Source organism: Lissotriton helveticus, chromosome 11 (genome assembly GCF_964261635.1).
Source record: "Lissotriton helveticus chromosome 11, aLisHel1.1, whole genome shotgun sequence".
Classification (NCBI taxonomy): domain Eukaryota; kingdom Metazoa; phylum Chordata; class Amphibia; order Caudata; family Salamandridae; genus Lissotriton; species Lissotriton helveticus.
In genome coordinates, this window is record NC_136072.1 from 645,781,523 (window position 1) to 645,802,113 (window position 20,591).

At 45.0% G+C, this 20,591-nt stretch overlaps 1 protein-coding gene across 3 annotated transcripts in view; it reads left to right on the forward strand.

The window, feature by feature from the left end:
* The window catches only part of LOC144791046 (disintegrin and metalloproteinase domain-containing protein 9-like), a 1,785,694-nt gene that overhangs the window by 631,467 nt on the left and 1,133,636 nt on the right, over window positions 1-20,591 (forward strand). For all 3 annotated transcript variants that reach the window (XR_013602283.1, XM_078665681.1, XM_078665682.1), the window contains exon 10: window positions 5,066-5,141. Coding sequence is in view for 2 of the 3 variants with exons in the window: in XM_078665681.1 (XP_078521807.1) it covers window positions 5,066-5,141 (76 nt within the window). In the remaining variant the exon portion in view is untranslated. The remainder of the gene's footprint in view (window positions 1-5,065; window positions 5,142-20,591) is intronic.

Consider the following 20,591-nt stretch of genomic DNA (forward strand, 5'->3'; position numbering starts at 1 on the left):
GCAATGGAGGCATCAGGACGATAGGGGTGCATGAAAGAGCGACGACCCAAAATGGCGGCGGGCCGCATGGGGTCGGTAGAAGCACCGGGGGCCAAGACAGCGTACAAGGACATCAAGGCGTCCAGGACATCTCCGAGCGTGGGTGCTCGAGCACACGCCCAGGCCTCCGCGCAATCCGGCCAGCAAGGTTCGTCGGTGCAGAGCGGATCACCCCCCACGTTGTTGGTAGCCATTTTGTGAGTTTCGCCGCCCCGCACTCCACCGCGGGCCCCCAAACAGTTCCCAAATGTAGGACTTTACAGACCTCCGGAGGCTCCCAACAACGGCCCCACCGGCACAGAACGGGCCGGCGCTCAATGGGGGGGGGGCCCCCTCCGAACAGTGGCGGGCCCCACAAGCGAGAGCCAGGCGCGGGGTCCAGGGCTGCCGGACAGAACAAAGGCGAAGGGACCCCTTCACACAGTCAGCCCCCGACACATCTCGTCCCCCTCCAGTCGCACGGTCCACAAATCGGGGCCGGTTCAGGATCGCCGGGGCATACACACAACGGCTCCCACCAGTGGCTAACTCTCGCGGCCGGGGCCGGCAATCTCAGCACCGCCGGTCGGGTCCCACAGGCGAGGTCCCGGTCTCGAGCGCCCGGAGGCCCCAATCCCACCGAGGGCACCGCTGCGGACCCACAGCACGCAGGATCCTCCGGACCAGACGGTGAGTAAGAGTGGGTCGTTAAGTTCCAAAATCTGTAGTGAAGTATCGTCGCAGTACAGGATATATTGCAGGATATTCGAGGTTGGCCGGAGGGCCGACGGAGCCGAGCTAAAAGGCGGCCATTACGCTCTCGAGCTAGGCTCCTCCTCGAAAATGGCATAGTTGAAAGATTTAATAGGGTAATCAAAGGTGTTATTCAGGCAGCCATTAACAAAAGAATGGATTGGAAGGTTCAGGTTCAAAAGGCCATGTGGTCTTACAGAACAACATCGCAGGCAAGTACAGGACTGTCTCCGTTTGTTATGATGAGAGGGAGATTACCAAGGAGCAAAGTTAACCCAGGTTGGTTGGTTAAGGGGAAAATTACAGAATGGTATCCAGCTAAGGTCAAAAGTGATCTGGATATGGTCCATGCTAAAAGTAAAGAGTTTTATGATAATCACTATGGCACGAAGGATGTGGAAATTGGAGTGGGAGATTGGGTGCGTGTTAGAAAACCTTTTAAAGTACCTAAAGGGGAAAGTGGCTTTGAACCACCCAAACAGATGATTGAAGTATTGAGGAACGCTGTGAGGTTGAGTGATGGAAGGGTATGGAACATGAAAAGCATAGCTATTAATCCTAAGCAGTGTGGTAATGTGAGTGATGGAGTTGTAAGTGGCCAGGATAATTATGAATGGATTGAGGATCATTTTGAAAAACAGTTGTTTACAATCTCAAATGGCTGGGGTTGGAAGGGACACTAAGGGAGTCATGGATGACTTTGCTCCAGTTGGTCAATCATTCTGTGAAGGGGGAGGAGGGGTTGTTAGTACAAATTCTAACAATGACTTGAATGATGACTGTTGTGGTTCCAGTGTTGTGGAGCGAGGACATGGAAAAAGGACAAGTGTTTTGCCTTCATGGCTTAAGGACTATGGGCCCGATGTAGGTAATCCCAGATTACCGATTCTTAAATACCGAATCATACCGATTCGGTATTTAAGAACTGGCAATCGGGATTTAGGTATTTTTACCGATTCAATTACCGAATCGGTAAAAATCGGTAATTACCGAATCGGTATTTACAGATTCGGTAATTGCCATTGATTCCTATGGGCCTTGAGGCCCATTGGAATCAATGGCAATTACCGAATCGGTAAATACCGATTCGGTAAAATTACCGAATTTACAAGGGGAACAGGGTGTCACTTTGACACCCTGTTGCACCCCAGATTCTGGCTTGTGTGCAATGTGACACACATACATGCCCTTAGGGCATGTATGTGTGCCACATGGCACCGGTGTACATGCACAGATGTGCATGTACACAGAAATTCATAATTTACCACCAAATATTATTTGGTGGTAAATTATGAATCGGTAATGGCCTGTGGCACTGTTTAAAGTGCCACCTACATCTTGATTTACCGATTCGGTAACTTTACCGATTCGGTATTTTACCGAATTGGTAAATTTACCGAATCAATACAATTCAGGCCACCTACATGTCCAATCCAAAATACCGGTCGGTAACGGCCGAAATCGGCCGTTACCGACCGGTATTTGGCGACCTACATCGGGCCCTATGTTACGAAACAAACTATGATTTTTAGTTATGTTTTGTTAGTTTTGTTATTTCCTTCATTTTTCTTATTATTTTCTTTTCTGGTTTTTTTTGGGGGGGGGTTTCTCCTCTTCATTGTTGTTTTGTTGGAAGGAGGGGGGATGTGTTATGTTGCTTATACTGTATGCCTTTAAGACCTGTGCTCAAGTTCTAGTTAGAATGCATATGACGCTAGTTAGAATGTATGCTCTTAGAATGTAGGCTCTTGCATCTTTTGTGTAGAGGGTCAGTTATACTGGAGCGGTCTTTCATTGCAGATGCTCCCTGGCACTCACCTGTATTATATTACTTACTTAAATTAAGTAACTCCTTTAACTACTGCTTTGGACCATCTTTACAGTTTGGCAGACAGGGTACTCTGCCACATTTATGGCAGAGTACCTTGACCGTCATACTCCAAATGAATTTACAATGTTCTGATCTCCCCAATTGACCATTTCCTAGTAATCTATTTGTAATGACCTAATAATCCGATAGTTCTGAACCCTGAGAGCATCCGTTTTGCTAATCAGCCACTTAACCTCAACTGTGCTACTCTGTTTGACTTACTGCACAGCCTTTCTATGAATCCCCATTATTTCACACTAGATTCAGAGCATGGGTTTGCTGGATCTTTTTGTTATTGTTTGATGAGTCGGGTCCTCGTCTGTTATCTACCCAGGATGACTGTAATAGAATTTTTGCTCATTCTCATAAAATGCGAAAATATGCCAATGTAATTTCATTCTCAAAGCCAAGGGACAGCAAATGGGTGAGGATACCATGGTGAGGGGAGATGGGTGTCATTGTTTCTATTGATCAAGCTATGTAGATCCGGGGGAAAGAGGCTTGCACTGCAGACATAATCACTTTGCGATAGCACAAACAATTGCTGGGAGGGACCTTTGTGATGGTGGTGTGGGCAGAAAAGTGAACATAGGTATTCTTCCCAATCATGAATATTTAAACGTCAATATGTGATATTTTTAAAATAACCCTTGCTTCAGTAGAAAAACGTTGAATTAGATTTAAAGATATAATAAATCATTACACATAACATCTACCTCTGATTTGTAGAGGTGATGTGCGAGAAATGGATCAAGTGTCTTTTCCGCAGTTCCCAGAGTCAAACAGCTCAAACTCTCGTTCCCTAGAAATACCTTTGCTTTTCCCAGGTGAAACTCACAAGGTGGGATTATGTATGTATTTATGTATATGCTATTTGTATAGCGTGAACCTAGCAATATCTAGGCAATTCTAGCACTTCTTCATCTCCATCCCAATTATGTCCTAGCTGGGGATCAGCCAAGACCCATGATAGGAGATAAGTTTGTCAGCCAGGTGGGGTCTCGGGTGCCAGCTGGTATGGCTTTCTAGATGATGTAGCCGATTTTTAAAATGGTGCAATTTTCCAAGAGGAACAGTTGAAATTTCAACAGGGTGTTGCTATGTGAGCATATTTCTTCGGTCCCTTGATGAGGTGTGCTGCAGCATATAGTATGCCCGTAACCGCATGCGTGCGGTGGTTATTTTTGCGCTGTGCGCCTTTTTTCTAAAAGCCGCGTTACATGACGAGCCGAGCTCGTCATGAGCATGCGAGCGGCGCAACTCATGACGAGCTCAGCTCGTCATGAGCACGGAAGTGGTTAAGGGCAGTTCTGATCATTCAGATCTGGATAAGGTGCAGGCACTGTTTGATGCTTTGGATGTCTGAAGTGGAGGAGACTTTCAAATATAGTTGTGTGTCAGCATATTGGTGAATGTATATGCTGTTGTCCGTGAGAAGAGTCCCAAGAGGCTCCAAATAGAGTTAAAGATGATGGGGAACAAAAGAGAACCTTGTTCAATTCTGCATGATCTCGAGCGGCCCAGGTGAACAAACTGTGTCAGATGGATAGAATCATTGAAGAATATTGCCCGTGAATCTCATGCTGTCATCATTGTCTGCTGTCAGGAGAGCGCTGTCTGTGATTTGTAATGTAGCTGTTTTCATGCTGCATCGTGATCTCAAGCTGGATTCGTAATCATGAAGGAGATGGTTGGTGTTGATGTGAACTTTGAGTTGTGCAAGAGTGCTTATGCTGTCAGGTTGAAGAAATTCTCTACATTTTTCTGGGCTTTACGGGTGACTCAGTTTGCACATCTATAGATTCACTTAGCCCATAGAATGCCTCAGATTACTAGCAACATCCAACATAACTCATACCATCTGTTTTACCTTTCTGGCTGCATTTAATTGCATGTAAAGTACAGATATGCGGGCCATTAACCCTGTCATTGTTATCTGACACTTATGTAACAGCTCATAGCTGTGTAAATGTTTTCCCATGAAAATCAAATGAATGGGCATGAAGATGTGTATGTGGCCAGTCCAATGCTATTGTATCTGGTACTGAAAGATGACAGGTAGATTCAGCTCTTGGAAATCATAGCAGTTCCGGGTAGTGGGTAATATGAACATTTGTATGGACCTACAGAACATACAGCTGCTTACATACATTATGTGACTAATTTCTTTTATTTTCCTCAAATCGTAAAAATTACATTTGCAAAACATTGCATATGTAAAGAAAGAATAATGTGCATTTAAGACATATGTGACCTAAAGAATTTACATCTCCTTATACCCCATAATTAAGCCTATAGTAATACCATCAAATCACATTTCTGCTTGAGTCCGATGCAATAATGTTTCTCTAAGGATTAGATATTATTTCTAAACGTAACTGCATTATACTGTATGCTATTCTCACATCTCTATTTTATGCCTAGGTATGAAAAGAGTTTTGATAAAGGTATGACATATTTTGGAAAAATCTGTTCTCAACAATACGGACTGATAGCAGTGGTAGGACATTTTCAGTTTTCCCATTTATAGTTAATTTTATGTTTCCCTGGTCTGAGGTATATGTAGAACGTAATACCCAAGATTGTGTTAGAAATTTGTCCTCAGCAGAAGTGATTTTATAGTTACTGTACTCAATACAAGATAATGCAAATTTGTGTTCCGGTGTACTGCTTGTGATTTCAAAAGTATTGCCTTGCCATAGCAAATCTTGATAAGAACCATGAAGAGGATCAGAAATCAAGAAAATCCAGACTTAACTTTGATTCACAACCCCGCTAGATTCCTTGCTCTTTCTTAACCTTAAATCATTATCCTGTAATGGTGGCTCGTTTGAGAACTTCACACCGTTAGACCAGGATCTCGTTACTAAGACTATTCCCATTGTTAAGAAAGGGTAACCCCTCGAACCCTGCAAGCATAGTATGAATGCATTGGGCAAGAATCTCCCTTGACCTGCTGCTTCATCCCTTTGTAACCACTCCTTATCCTCTGCTTCTTGTCAGAGGTATGAAAACATGTTCAAGTATTACCCGTACTCCAAAAATACCACAGCTTACTTCAAGAATCTCTCTTGTCCTATCCATATAAACTGCTGGAAATATTGGTAAGTACCCAACTCCCCTGATATCTTAAATCTAATGCTCTGATTGAACCTTCCTAATCTGGTTTCCGTGAAGCCCACAGTAGCTAAATTGCTCTCTTGGCTGCACTCACGATCTTCACCTCATCTTGGATCAGGTCGTTCTGTGGTACTGATCCTCCTTGATCTCTCAGTGGCTTTCAATGCTATCTCTCATTCTATTCTTTTCAATCATCTGCATCATTAAGACATCTGCCTGAAAGCTCTGAGTTACCTTACTCGATTTGTAACTGGCAACACCCAAAGAATATTTCTTACTCTGTCAGTCTTTTGCTTCCCAGGTAGCATTCAGCGCCCGAGGGATCATCTATATCTAACTCTCTTCAATATCTATGTGTCACCTTCAGCAGAGATAGTCAAATTCTTTGCGTTCAAAATCGTCTCATATGACGACTAGAACAAAATAATAATTTGTAGATTTATATAGCGTGGCTTAACACCCGTGAGGGTATCCAGGCGCTGTCCATGGTCAAGGGGAAGATTAGGTGATTTGCCCAGAACGACAGGATTTTGAGCTGAGACACGAACCTGCATCCCCAGCTCCGGAGTTGGCAACTCTGTCAAATCATTGTCTCCATCTAGAGCAACATCTCTGAGATCCACGCCAAGTGGTATTGTGTGTCAATTTCTATCTGGATGCAATCTAGCTGCTTGAAATTAAATAGTGATTAGACAGAGGTGTTAATTTTTGGGAAATTAGCAACTAGTTAGGGGGCCGCTCGCAGGCGGAGACTTTTGGGCAGTTTACAGTTACCTGGGACCTTGGAAGGAGACGGCGGTTCTCAGCCGACACTGGGGCTTGGAGTGAGCTGCTGACTCGGGACTGCGAGGTCCAGCTTCCCTAGCGGCTCGTTACCTGCCGCAGCTGGGACCTCTTCCCGCCTCCTCCCCTCTCTATTTAGACACACCCACCTACGCGCAACGCGGGACGCGCGCGGGCGAAGCCCGGGCCAAGGGCGGGCCCATTGTAGCCCGTTAGAGACCGTGTAAGACCGGACCGGGCCCCCCCCTCTAAATTTGTTCACCATATGTTTTAAAGACCTGTATGTATGCTTCACACTTGTAGTAATTGCTATCTGAACACTGTTCTTATTTAAATATAAGTGTTTGCCTGGAATAGTATACCCTCACCTTGAATCATGACTACACGAGGAAGTAGGAGTAAAACTGCTGCTGAAGGGGGCCAGATAGTAGGACCTTTAGACAATTTTCTCATAAGGGCAAATTATTTTATTGACCAGGGTATTGTCGACCTTGAACGCAGAGTATCTCAAGACCTAGCACTGGCTCTCCAAAAAAGATCTTCTTTGTGTCATCTTGCTACTGTAAGAACTCCTGAGCAGATTAGGAAACCTCCCTCGACAGAGATTCGCGTTGACGTACATAGCCTACCAAACGTGGTGGACTTATCGGCATCAGAACTTCTGTCTGACTCCCAAATTAGTCTAGAACTTGAAAAAACTCCAGATTTATCACTGCACACTACACCAGAGGTAACAAGATAGTTGAGAGGAAAGAGGGAGGGCGCCGTAAGGAAAAAAAGGGATAAACAGAAAACTAGAAGGGCCAAGAGGACACAGGAGTTAGCCAAGCACCAGGGGATAACTTAAACAACCTTGTGCAGAAGGGGGGGGGAAACAGAAATAACAACTCATTAAACCCTGTTACAAATGAGCCTTCGGGAAACGTAACCACTGATGTTTTGACCATCTCGATAGGGGGAGAAAATGAAAAGGCGGTAGAAAATCAATTTCTAAAAGAAGTGGGAGAGTTATTTAAATCTTATCTCTCCCCGCAAGAAACTAGATTACAGCATATTGAAAAACATCTAGCTGAATTAGTTACTCTTTCAAAAAGGAAAAACCCATTAACACCTGGGATTTCAAAGATAGGGGGAAATAAACTACTTACTGAAAAAACAGTGGTCCCACAAGTAACAAAAACAGTGGCTGCAGGGCAAATTGTAACATCGACAACCCCTGCAGCAATAGTAGAGAAGAAAACTACTGATAAACCCAAAGAACCTGCTGTGCAGGACAGGGTGGTCAGTAATACCCCCATAGTACCCCTGATGAATGTCAATAGGGATTCCTATAGGGGAGTGTCCAATAGTAGACTCCCTGCTAATCTCCCCCCTGAGGCTAGCCCCTTTGTGGTAGTGATGACTGGTGTCCCGGAGCTGTTAAACACCACAGATGAACCTCCCTGAGCACTAATGAACAAGGTCCAATACTGGCTCAATAAGAACCGACCATTACCACCTTATTGGTCGAGTCAGATCATAACGGTTCGCAGAGTTCCTTGGGTGGGTCATGGAAAGAAGTCAATCCAGGGTGACTGTATACTGGTTAATTTCAAGGATCCTCGTACAGTGAATCACATCTGTTCATGGGACCCCCGAAATAACAATGAAGGTATAGACACAAAACGACTCTCTTTTTTTTATCCCCCTGGGACCCACAATGACTTAGCTTACGAACAGAACTGGCGTAGAGTAGGCCAACGAGCGCTAGGAAGAGAGTGGGAGGATTGGGGAGGTAACTGCAGCAGATACCCTACCAGGGGGAGGAAATTCCATCAGATATCTTACCAAAGAACCTTCTTTCAGGGACACCTGGAAAGGAATCCCAACTATGAACAGATACAGCTGTCTGGAGATGGTGGATTGACCATCAACGCCAACTGGGTGCCAGAAAGGTGATGGGATGCATATAGATTGCATCTTACCACAGGGCGAGAGAGCTATCTCCAGACAGTTAGAATCTGTCTCATTGGATGTAGATACTAGTTCATTGGTAGTAACCCCGAGAGCCAATGACGTATCCCAGTCACAAACTACAATACACGTGGGGGATGTAGACAGTTTGGTTGAGGGTTACCCCTTCCGCTTGATCTCATGGAACATAGCTGGTTTCTCACGGAGGCTAGAGGACCCGGCATGGTTAAAATTTGTGGAAACCTTTGATATAGTCTGTCTCCAGGAGATATGGAGCAGAGGGTCCCCTGGTTTGGATGGTTATCAATCTTTTAATGTCCCAGCAGAACCCTCACAAGCTGGAAGAGCCAAGGGTGGTCTTATCTCTGTAAAGCATGCTAGGATAAAAACTGATACACTGGCGGAATGCCCTTGGTTTCAACTGCTTGTGATTAAGAACCTATTTTTGGTCCCCTTGCTTTTAATCAATTGGTATTATAACATATTTGATTCCCAAACTACAGTGGTCATACAAAAATTACAGGATGAGATTGCGAATGTAACTAATACCATATTTCCTCTTTTTTATCATGTGGGTAGGTGATTTTAATTGTTGTTTGTGTAAATTTAGTGGTTCAAGAGTTTGTGGCCTAGCAGACCTAAATGACCAGCCCTTTGCCCACTTTAAGCATTCAAAACAAGGTGAGGCCTTAAACAATAATATAATAATTAATGATCTTTGCGCCCTGGATATGTCTACTTTTTCGAGACTCATGAGTATCCCTACTTTCCATGGCACGGGAGGTCAGATAAATGTTATTGATTTCGCCTTGGTCTCAAGAAAATATACTCACCTTATTAATGATTTTCAGATTGAGGTTAACCCAGCAAGTGACCACAATCCACTTATCCTGAGTTTGTGCCCCGCTTTCAAGAGAATGCAGATTGTGGAGCACCCAATTAAATTTAATCAGAACCAGGGGTTACCTTAAGGTGGGATAAGGTAAATGCAAGACTTTTAGAGCTGGAGATTTTTAAGATAAATAAACAAAGGTTAGAAGCCTGCCTAATCCCCTCAAATGAGGCAGAGGTAATAATTGACAACTTTGAGGCTCTTTTAGGCAATGTGGCTTCCCATCTCCTGAAACCTATGTGAGGAAATAAGGGTAATACCTGTAAATGGTTTGATTTAGAATGTTCCAGAGCGCAATCTAGCTAAACGAAGGCATTACGCCAATTGCCTCTGGATAGGGTTTTGGTCAGAAGGGCAAGGACAATCTATAGAGATGCCATCACTAAGCGTAAAACTGACTTAAAAAGACAGGCATGTAATGATTTGGGCAAAGCCTCAGAATTAAAGGATAGACAACTTTTTTGGGAGGTCATACATCGCCCTTTACTAAAAAGCGAAGAGAAGGATACCCTACAGGTGCAGATCCCAGGGAACACATGGGAGGTACACTATGGGAATATTTTTAATCCAAAAGGGGCCCCCCTCGTAACTAGTTTCGAGGGGATCTGCGATACAAAGCGGGAGTCAGCAAATATGCTTAGCCTCTCACTGACTCTCCCTGAGGTAGAGGCCGCACTAAGAAAGGGCATTTCACTGAAGGCTCCAGGGCCGGATTCGGTGCCTTTGGACTTTTTTAAATACAATACAGATGTGTGGGCACCACTTTTATTGCTCCTGTTTAAAGCAGTTGTGGTAGGTCGTATTCCGACATCATGGCAAGAGGCGGTAGTGGTCCCGATATTTAAAAAGGGCAATAAACGTGACCCTTGTTGTTACAGACCAATATCGCTAATAGATGCGTCCTGTAAACTAATGGGTAGGGTGATTCTGGCTCGTTTAGAAACCTGGGCCGAATCAAATGGTATTATTGTTGAAGCCCAATACGGGTTTAGGCGGGGAAAAGGCACTACTTAGCAGTGCCTAAATTTGGCACTAATCATGGGTAAGTACATGAGAGCCAAGGGTGGTTGTATCCACTTGGCTTTCATGGACTTATCCAGTGCCTTCGACACTTTTATGTAGAAATAACCTCTGGCAAATGATGGAGTCTATGGGGTTTGAGTAGCCGTTGGTCACACTACTTCGTAGACTCCACGCTGCCACAACAGTAAGGATTAGATTTGGCCCTGCCGGTGAGAAGACAAAGTCCATACCATCGACTGAGGGGGTTCGCCAGGGGTGTATACTGGCTCCTTTTTTGTTTCTGGTGTACACCAATGGTTTGGAAGCCTTTCTGTTGGAAAGTTGTGCTGATTTTCCCCAGGTAAATGGTAAACGTATACCGATGTTATCTTATGCAGATGACACGGTCCTAATGACCCTAACTGCCAATAGCATGCAAACTTGCTTAAATGCTTTCGAAACCTTTATGCAGGGGTTAGACCTAAGGGTCAATTTCACAAAGTCCTTCACTATGGTCTGCGGCCCGAAAGGGATAAAATCTCGCAGGCTTATGGTGAAGGACTCAACCATTGTGAAAGTTGATAGTTTCAATTGTTATGTTATGTTATGTTATTTATTCTTTTGTATAGCGCAACGGTTACTCAAAAAGAGTGTCCCGGCGCTTTAGGTAAGGAGAACTGATTCAGAGTAACATAACACAGTTAAAAAGAGTAGAAAACAAACAGACAATAAAAGGGGACTGCTGGGTGAACAGCCAAGTTTTGAGACCTCTTCTAAAATCAAGAAGAGTAGTAGCCCCCCGAAGTGGGAGCGGAAGCGAATTCCACATCTGTGGAGCCAGCAGACTGAAGGAGCGGCCGCCCAGGCGGGCTCTCTTAACGCGAGGGACAGCCGCCAGAAGTAGAGATTCAGACCTCAGCGAACGAGCCGGGTGGTAAAAGGCCAGTCTCTTTTGGAGATGCTTTGCTCCCACGGCGTGGAGCGCCTTGTAGGCCAAAGTCATAGCCTTGAAGGTGATCCGTTTGCGGATAGGTAGCCAGTGCAGCGTTAGCAATAACCCGGAGACGCTGGTACGTCTGTTTAGACCAAAAATGGCCCTGGCCGCCGCATTCTGCGCAACTTGAAGCCGCTGCAACAGGTACTCTGGTAGGCCCAGGTAAAGAATGTTGGCATAATCCAACCTGGAGCCTATCAGAGCCTGCACAGTCAGCCTCCTGTGCTCCTCTGACAAAAGAGGCAAAAACCTCCGCAGCATTTTTAATAGGCCGAAGCAGGTGCCGGTCACCCCCAGGATCTGGGCTTTCATCGTCAGCCCCTTGTCCATCTTGACCCCCAAGTTTTTAGCCATAGGGGAGGAGCCGGACGGAGGGAACATGTCGATGGGCCACCAGGCCTGCCAGCTAGGCTCCGTATCGCACCCGAAGAAGAGTACCTCAGATTTATCGGAATTGCACTTGAGGCTGTTCAGTTGGAACCATGTGAACACCGCCCCAAGGCAATTCCGGATACTCTCCCCGTCAAAGTCAGCCCCTCTCTCACAGGAGAAGAGGAGCTGGGTGTCGTCGGCATACGACACGATCCGGGCACCAAATGACTCCGCCACCGCCGCCAAAGGGGTCATAAAGATGTTAAAAAGGGTCGGGCTCAATATAGAGCCCTGAGGGACCCCGACTCCCAAAGACGGCATCACGGCGGTGTCAGGTGATGTCCAGACCGTTTGCCGGCGGCCGGCTAAAAAAGACGAAAACCATCTGAGCACCGTCCCCCGAAGACCAATCTCAAAGAGTCTTGCGAGAAGGCCATCATGGGGGACGGTGTCAAAAGCCGCCGACAAATCCAACAACACCAGCATGACTTTGCCCCCGGTATCCAACACCCCTTTGATGGTTTCAGAAACCTCAAGGAGCGCGGTCTCGGTGCTACGATTTGAACGGAAGCCAGACTGGGAGTCATGTAAGATCTCATGGGACTCCAGAAAATTGGAGAGCACCGACTGAACGTGCTTCTCCAAGATTTTTACAAGAGCCGGCAGCAGCGAAATCGGCCTATAATTGGCTGGGACCTTCGGGTCAAGCCCAGGTTTTTTAAGCAGCGGGATGACCATTGCCTGCTTCCACACTGGCGGAACCACTCCCTGACTCAACGAAAGGTTGAGAAGAGGGTGCGCCAGTGGATTGATCACCTCCGCCAATTTACCCAAGAGCTTAGCTGGGCAGGGGTCAAGCGGAGACCCGGATTTTAAATTGCCCATAAGCGCTAAAGAGGCGGGGGCTGGCAGAAATGGAAACTCGGCCAATAAAGCGCCAATTATCTGGGGAATTTATTTAGTAAAACCTTGAGTTGGGATCCTTTAGTATCAGCCTGTGTGCCAAAGGCTACCCAAACTGTTAAGGCCATCTTACGTTTCTCTAGCAAATTGGGTCAGAAGCCGGTTGCAGAATTAAAATCTTTATACAAAGCTAAATGTATCCCAGTTGCAACATACGATGCGGGAGTGTGGGGCACGCAATCCTGTAATCCTGTAACAATATCCAAATTATGGAAAAGAAGTTTATAAAACGCCTTTTATGTGTCCCAACAGGTACTTCTAACATCTTTTGCCATACCGAGGCGGGTATTGAATTTGTGAGTGACACCATCCATGTCTCCCCCCTGCTGCTTTGGAACAAGGTTTGGAGTTCTGATGATCTGAAACTCACTAAGGAAATACTACAAGGCTGCCTCAAGCTTGAGCATTTCGAGAAGATCCCATGGCTATTATACGTCAGGGAAACCCTCTCCAAGATAGGTTTGGGTTATATTTTCTCGAATGTTGAGACCATTGGTACTGAGACAAAGCCATTAATTAAAGAGGCTTATCGCACCAACCTAGGTGTTCTGAGAAATAGTGAGAGCGCGGTCTACCACAGGGGAAGGTTACAGCATCAACATTACCTTTCATATATAGGGCGGACACAATGGTGCTTTTATCTGACCAGGTTCCGTCTTAACACACTGCATTTTTTATTTGATTTTCCAAAGCAAGTGGGCTGGTGTGAGAGCTTACCATTGTGTCTCTCAAAACACTCTTCATCTTGTGCTTTTTTGTTCCTTGTATAAAGATCCAAGAAGTAGATTTATTAGACCGATTCTGTTAACTTTTGGATCTAGCTATTATAAAGAGGGATATGAGTATTTACTCTCACTATCAACCCCAGCAATATGTAATGCTGTGCTTAGTTTTATTAGAGTAGCACTCAGAATCAGAAATCGATATTGATTATTGTCATGGATTGCTGTTTCTTATCTATGTGAATAGTGTTGAGTTTGGTACTAATATCAATTGTATTTGTATTGTCAAAATTTTTCTTCTTTTAATATATGTGATTTCTTTTACATTTATTCGTAAATCATGTAATGGCAATATAATGTTTAGAGATATAAATATAATTGCAAGATTCTTTTAAACTGTGTAATATGCTATGTTATACTTTTATGATTCTGTTTTCACGAATCGAAATAAAGTTTTCTAAACGAAAACGAAAGACCTCAACAATAAATCTGCGCAGCAATTTGTGAGCACCTTGTAGGGTTTTAACCTTGAGCAACTTGTTAAGGTGCCTACTTACAGAGCTGGTATTACTCTTGATTCTATCCTGGCCAGTCCCCTGCTGGTCAAAGTTCAACTGGTGGTTAATCTTATTTGGTATGACCATGTCCTTATTCCTTTTGAGATTATAACACAAACCCCTCATATTTCTCCATGTTTAATAAAGATGTCTAGACCTTGGCGTAAAGTCAGTGATCAGCTTTGTTTAGATGTCCTCCAGTCCGTCACTATTGATCGGACTGAAGTTTTAGATCAAGACACTGCTTTTCAATGATTGAGTTGAGATGGCCATGAACATCGTTGCTCCTATGAAATCCAACTCATCTACCAGACTTAAGCCTTAGGCACCTTGGTTCTCTAAATGCCCTTAAATCAGATCAATCTCAATGCAAAAGTTAGAAAGGCAATGGAGGACCAAATATGATATGGATGAAAAAGTGATTTATCAGTCTGCTCTTCAGAACTAACATGCAGCAATCCAGATGGCTCAAAAAGCAGTCATTGTCATGTCTATTTCTGAGGCTGATAATTCACCTCAGGAGTTGTTAAAGATGCTCAGCACCTTTCTCTCCCCTTTGGCTGCAAAAATACTCTCCTCCAATTGGTGGAGCTTTGCGAAGGCCTCACAGATTGTTTTCATGCCAAAATTCAAGCAATTTATGATCAATTTCGGATGCCTTTTTCCATTTCCCATTGTGTTTCTTTCTCTCCTCCTCCTTTACTGTCCAGTATTGTCCCTCTATCCCTTGAGGAATCAGCCATGGAAATTGTCAAATGCAAGTTGGGTTCTCCGCTCGACCCTTGCCTCATGGCCATTCTCAAACTGGCTATCTTGGTGGTGAATTCGACTTTGAACAGTCTTCTTAACGATTCTCTTGCCCAGGTGCATGTTCCTTCTGGCTGGAAAGAGACCCTTTTACTTCCCGTACTTAAGAAATCCTCAGTCAATCGTAAGACTCGCAGTAATTTTAGTCCCATTTCACTTCTCCCCACTGTAGCAAAGCTCTTGGAGAAAAATGTGAATAGGCAGTTCACACACTTTTGGAAGGAAAATAACCTGCTCCATGTCTCACAATCAAGATTTTGCTCTGGATATAGTACAGAGAACGGCCTTCTTGAGGTCTCAGAATACATCAAAGTAAGCCTTGATTAAAACCCTCCGCTCATGGTAATGCTTTTGGATTTTTCAGCAACGTTTGATATGGTCTCTCATGCTATTTTGCTTGAGCGGCTGCAAATGATTGCCATTAAAGATCTCTTCGTGCTGTGGTTCAAATCTTTCATAAGTAACCATACTCTGGCAGTTTTCCCTCCTCCTTTCATCTCTGCCACAGAACCCTGGGATTGTCAAGTTCCTGAGGGTTCGGATCTTAGCCCTACCCTTTTTAATATTTACCTATCACCCTTGGCTAAAATTGTTGAGTCCTGGGGAGTGAGAGTTGTATCCTATGCCGAAGACACTCACCCCCTTTTGGCCATTCATGAAAATGTTCCTTCTTCTTTGAGCTCTTTTAAGTCTTGTCTTAAATCTGTTGTGGACTGGATGAATGCCAGCTTTTCAAAGCTTAACTCAGACAAAACTCAGATTTTTTTCTTTGGTGTTAAGTCTACCCTTGATTCCAACCTTTAGTCAATCATCGAGGCTTGTATGGTGTGACTTGTCATGCTTGGGCGGGTTTCCACACGTTGTGCTGTTTGAGCAATCCTTGGTCAGAGAGTGGTGGAGGTCGATGAGTCAGGTCTTTTTCTGCTTACTAAATTCCCTCACTGAGGGGGGTGTGTGTAGGTGGAGGCCATTCCATGACTTGGCGGAGAGGAAGGAGAAGAAGCTGCTCCCGTTTTGGCTTCGATGGTTGCCTGAGACCTGGGCTAAGGTGAGGAAGTAGGAGCAGAGCTCTTTAGTCGGGCTGTGGAAAGTCAGGCGGCTGTTGATGTCTGTGTATCCAGTTTCGTGGAGGGCTTTGTAGGCATGAGTGAGGTGCTTGAAGAGGCATCTTTTCTGAAATGGGAGCCAGTGGAGGGCCCTGAGGTGAGGGGTGATGCTGGAATTTCTGGGAAGGTCGACGATGAGTCTTGGTGCAGAATTCTGGTTGGTTTGGAGGCGGTTGAGGAGTTGTTTTGTAGTTTCGGCGTAGAGAACATTGCGGTAGTTGAGTCGGCTGAAGATTAGGGCATGGAATATTGTCTTTGTGGTTGAGGTGGGTATCCAGCGAAAGATCTTGCGGAGCATGCGGAGGGTGTGAAAGCAGGCGGCAGAGACTGAGTTGATCTGTTATTTCATGGTGAGGTGGGTGTCCAGGATGATTCCGAGGTTGAGCATGTGATCAAATGGGGTGGGTGCTGGGCTGTGTGTGGAGGGCCACCAGGTGTAATCCCAGGGGTAGGGATTGTTTCCAAAGATGATGACCTCTGTCTTGTCCGAGTTGAGTTTAAGGCAGTTGTTTTTCATCCAAGTGGCGAGGCTCTCATGGTGGTTTGGAAGTTCAGTCTTGTGGTGTCTGGGTCTCCTGAGAAGGATAGGAAGAGCTGGGTTTTTCTGGAGACTTTTTTGAGTCCATGGGTGCAGACGATGGTGGCCAGAGGAGTCATGTAGGTGTTAAAGAGGGTGAGACTGAGGGAGGAGCCCTGGGGGATGCCACAGATTATATTTTTGGGTACAGAGGCAAAGAGTGGAAGGTGGATGCTTTGCGTTTGTCCGGAGAGAAAGGAGGCAATCCAGTCGGGAGCCTTGCCTTGGATGCCAATGTGGTGATGAAGGTGTTGTGGGAGACCATGTCGAAGGCTGCCGAGAGGTTGTGGAGGAGGAGAGCAGCCCCAGGGATCCACAGATAGATCCGGAGCAGTGCTGGTCGTCCGATCTTCACCTTTCTTGACACCAGTCCTGAGGGCAAAGCTCCCAGGCTGATGGTGCCCACGGCCAGCACCATCCCCATTTAAATCCACAACTCTGACACGAAGCTGGAGGGAAGTCGCCTGACACCGGCACTGACTGGAGCCATGCCTTCCAGGTCAGAGCCTGAGCCCTATTTATATGGGCTAGGACTTGGAGAGGAATGGAAGGGGTTGCTGGACCCTGAAGAATATAGCCTTTTGACAATACAGTGCCATATAAGGACGACCTTGACAACTCTGAACGGTGTGGATTTGATTACCTTGATAATTGTGAATTTGATGTTTTTTATTTGTTACATATCTGTATAGGCTTTTTTAAAAATCATACGTTAACTTTTTTAATGATATGGCACTGTATTGTTGTTATGCATTAATGATTTTATTGACTTGTAATAAATTATGCAATTTTTTAACAAACAAATAATGTTTTCTTAGTTGTATTAATTTACTGCAATTCGTCTGTTTTCATTGTCTGTCTTATATGGTACACGCTTCTATTCAGTTGGTATTTTGAGTTACGAGGATATATACAAAAAGGTTTTTCAAGAGATGATTCCTGGGACTTGTTAAGTTCTCCACCCAGTTAGTAGAAGGCCCCACTTATGCAGCCAGCCATCGGTTGGATGCGATTTTCACAAGCAACCCCAACATTAATTCTACCCATACCAGGCCACTAATTTGGACTGATCATTGTGTCATACTATGGAAGCTTAATCTACAGGACACCTCCTAGGATTCAGAATAGATGTCAGGTGTCTCAGCCGTGGAATAAAATCCAACCCGCGGATCGAGGCTTTAAACTTGCTCAATCACTCTCCATTAAGGATTTTAGTCCAGATCAGATGGCTGAGGACTATAATACATGGATTATCTCTGCCCTTAATGTTATTATGCCAATCAGAAGTTTGAATACATCTCATAAAAAATCCTTCCAGCACTGGTATAATGACTCACTTAAATTAATTAAACGAGAATGCCGCAAACAAGAGCGCTTGTGGAGGTCTAAATTTAGCAGATATGAGAGAGACAAATGCAAAGCATGTATAAGTAGTTATAAACAATCAATTCTGGAGGCCAAAATAGATTACTACACATCACACATAAAAGATGCCAGTAATGCCCCCCCCAAAAGCCTGTTATAGATAATAAAACAACTGACCACTACTAGTCAAACTGACACGGCATGTATCAATCAAGGTTTCTGCAATTCCTTAGCTAGCAAGTTTCAGGATAAAGTGCTTAATATTTTTTATGATTTTACTAATCACAATCGTTCAATTGACGCACCCCAGTCTAGTTCTAAGCTAATCAGCTTTAGGCATTTTATTACCCCTTCAGTAGCACAGATTTTTTAACTCATTTCACAGGTGAAAGCTGTATCTCCAGCTGACACGTGCCCCTCCAAGATTATTCAAATGGCTCCTGAAGTCATAGCACAATACTTTTTTTACGGTTTTCTCTTCTATTTCTATGTTTGATATTGGGGTTTATCCTACTATCTGGAAAGCAGTGTCAGTGCTTCACCTGTTAAAGAAACCCACGCTCAATCCACTTGATCCCAACAACTATCGACCTATTGCTAGACTTCCCTTTCCAACAAAAGTTGCAAAAAAATACTTGAACCATCAACTCTCCTCCTTTTTGGAGGACAGCCATCTTTTGGATGACTCACAGTTTGGCTTCAAAGAAAATCATAACGCTGAATCTGTCTTGCTTACTTACAGCCACAGAGAAAATTCACTCATCTCTCGATTGCGGAGGCAATGCAGTTTTGATTCTTTTGGATCTCTCTGCAGCCTTTGATACAGTCAACCATGAACTATTGATCGACCATATGTGGGAATTATGGATAACTGACCTAGCATTGGCCCTGCTTAAATCATTCCTTTCAGGATAGCAACAAGTGGTATCCCTTGGAGATTATCGCACAAGAACTTTTTGTCTCTCATGTGGGGTCCCTCAGGGTTCTTCCCTGTCCCCCCACTTGCTGCTCTGATTAAATCTTTTGCGTTGTAAGATGTAAGCGCTGCTGGTGCCGCGTTTAACAACTGCATGAGGGCAGTGAGCAAATGGATGGCCAACCATTGCTTGAGGCTTAATTCCTCCAAAACTGAAGTTATCCAATTTGAGAACAATCCAGCCATTTGGTCTCCCCTCTGGTGGCCATCGGACTATGGTACAGCACCCAAGCCAATTCCCAAAGTAAAAAATTTAGGTTTTGTGTTGGACAGCGAATTAAAATACAAAGATCAAATCAATTAAATCACCTCATTCTCTTTTTTCGTTTTAGAATGTTAAAGAAAATTGCAAAATTTCTTCCGGCTGATTTATTGAAAGGAGTGCCCCTGCCTTCTTTATGAAAAACCTTGAGCAGTATATTCCCATCAGAACATTACACGGTGGCTCAGCCAATCTGTTGAAGGTTGTCTCCTTTAAGCCTACTTTGAGGGGCGAGGGGGGGGCAGAAGCTTCTTAAGGATAATAGCCCATCAGTGGAATCGTTTACCCCTAACTCTGAAATGGCACCCTCACTCATGATTTTCAGGAACCATCTTAAAACCTGGTTATTTAATAAATGATCTCTCACACTTTGCTCTCAGTTGCTCCCATAATTCCGTCCAGCGCCAAGACGCCTCTGGGTATTTGAGCGATTTACAAATCATAAATCCAGTGGACTGGACACATCTCCAGATACTGGCATGTTTTCTCCCCCTACTACGGCTATAGAGGAGGGAGTGTTCTTCTCTATGGTGGTGCAGAGGGTGGCTGAGGTTCTTGACCTTAGCCTACCCTCAGTGACATTCAAGACAAACATCTTTTCAGAAGGACTGAAACTGCACATTTCCCTCTCAGAACTGCTACTCCTGTTCAACGAAGCCCTCACAGACGTCCTACTTGGGACCTGGTACAACCCGAGCGCAGGGGCTCCTGTGAATAGGATGATTGCCTGCCGCCACCGGCCTGCTGCATGGAACCCAAAGTTCCTCACCCAGCACCCTATCCGACGCAGCTTAGTGGTCCAAGCCTTTACATCCCATGTAAACCCTGGCACTTTCCTTACTGCACCCCCTGTGGGGGAAAGCCTTTTAGGCTTCTATTTCAACACTCTGTGGATACGGTTGCACAGGTGCTGAAGGCCCAGGCTGTACTTTCCCAGACTGTTGGCTATGGGAGAGATTCAGCGAAATTCACAATAAGATGTGGACTTCACACCACACATTCACTAGGCAGAGAGGTTTCATTGACGGTGGCCTTATAACACCATGCCTGGTTGAGAACAAGTGTTTTTTCTGGGGATGTCCAGCCATCACTCACAGACATGTACTTTGATGGCTCTCGTCACTTTGGAGACAGGGTAGATTTGGTGCTAGTGCTTTAAGGACAGTAGAGCTACAAGCAGGTCCTTGGATTCCTCCATGGCCTACGTCACCCCCAATCTCCCTTTCACGGCTACAGAAGGGGCTTCCAACCCTGCCTCTCCTCTCCCAGCCACCACACATGCTCACCATCCTCTGCATGGCAAGGGTGCGGTACCCACAGACCTTGTGGGTCAGGCAGCCATTGGTCGGGCCATTCCACCACTCTCATGGTAGAGACAGGCTCCAAACCCTACTAATATGCCCTCGTACCATCATGGGCACCCATTTGGGAGCAGGATTCGCTATCACCTGCCCCGCTGGTGGTCCATAGCATCGGACAGGTGGGTTTGCAGATCCCTC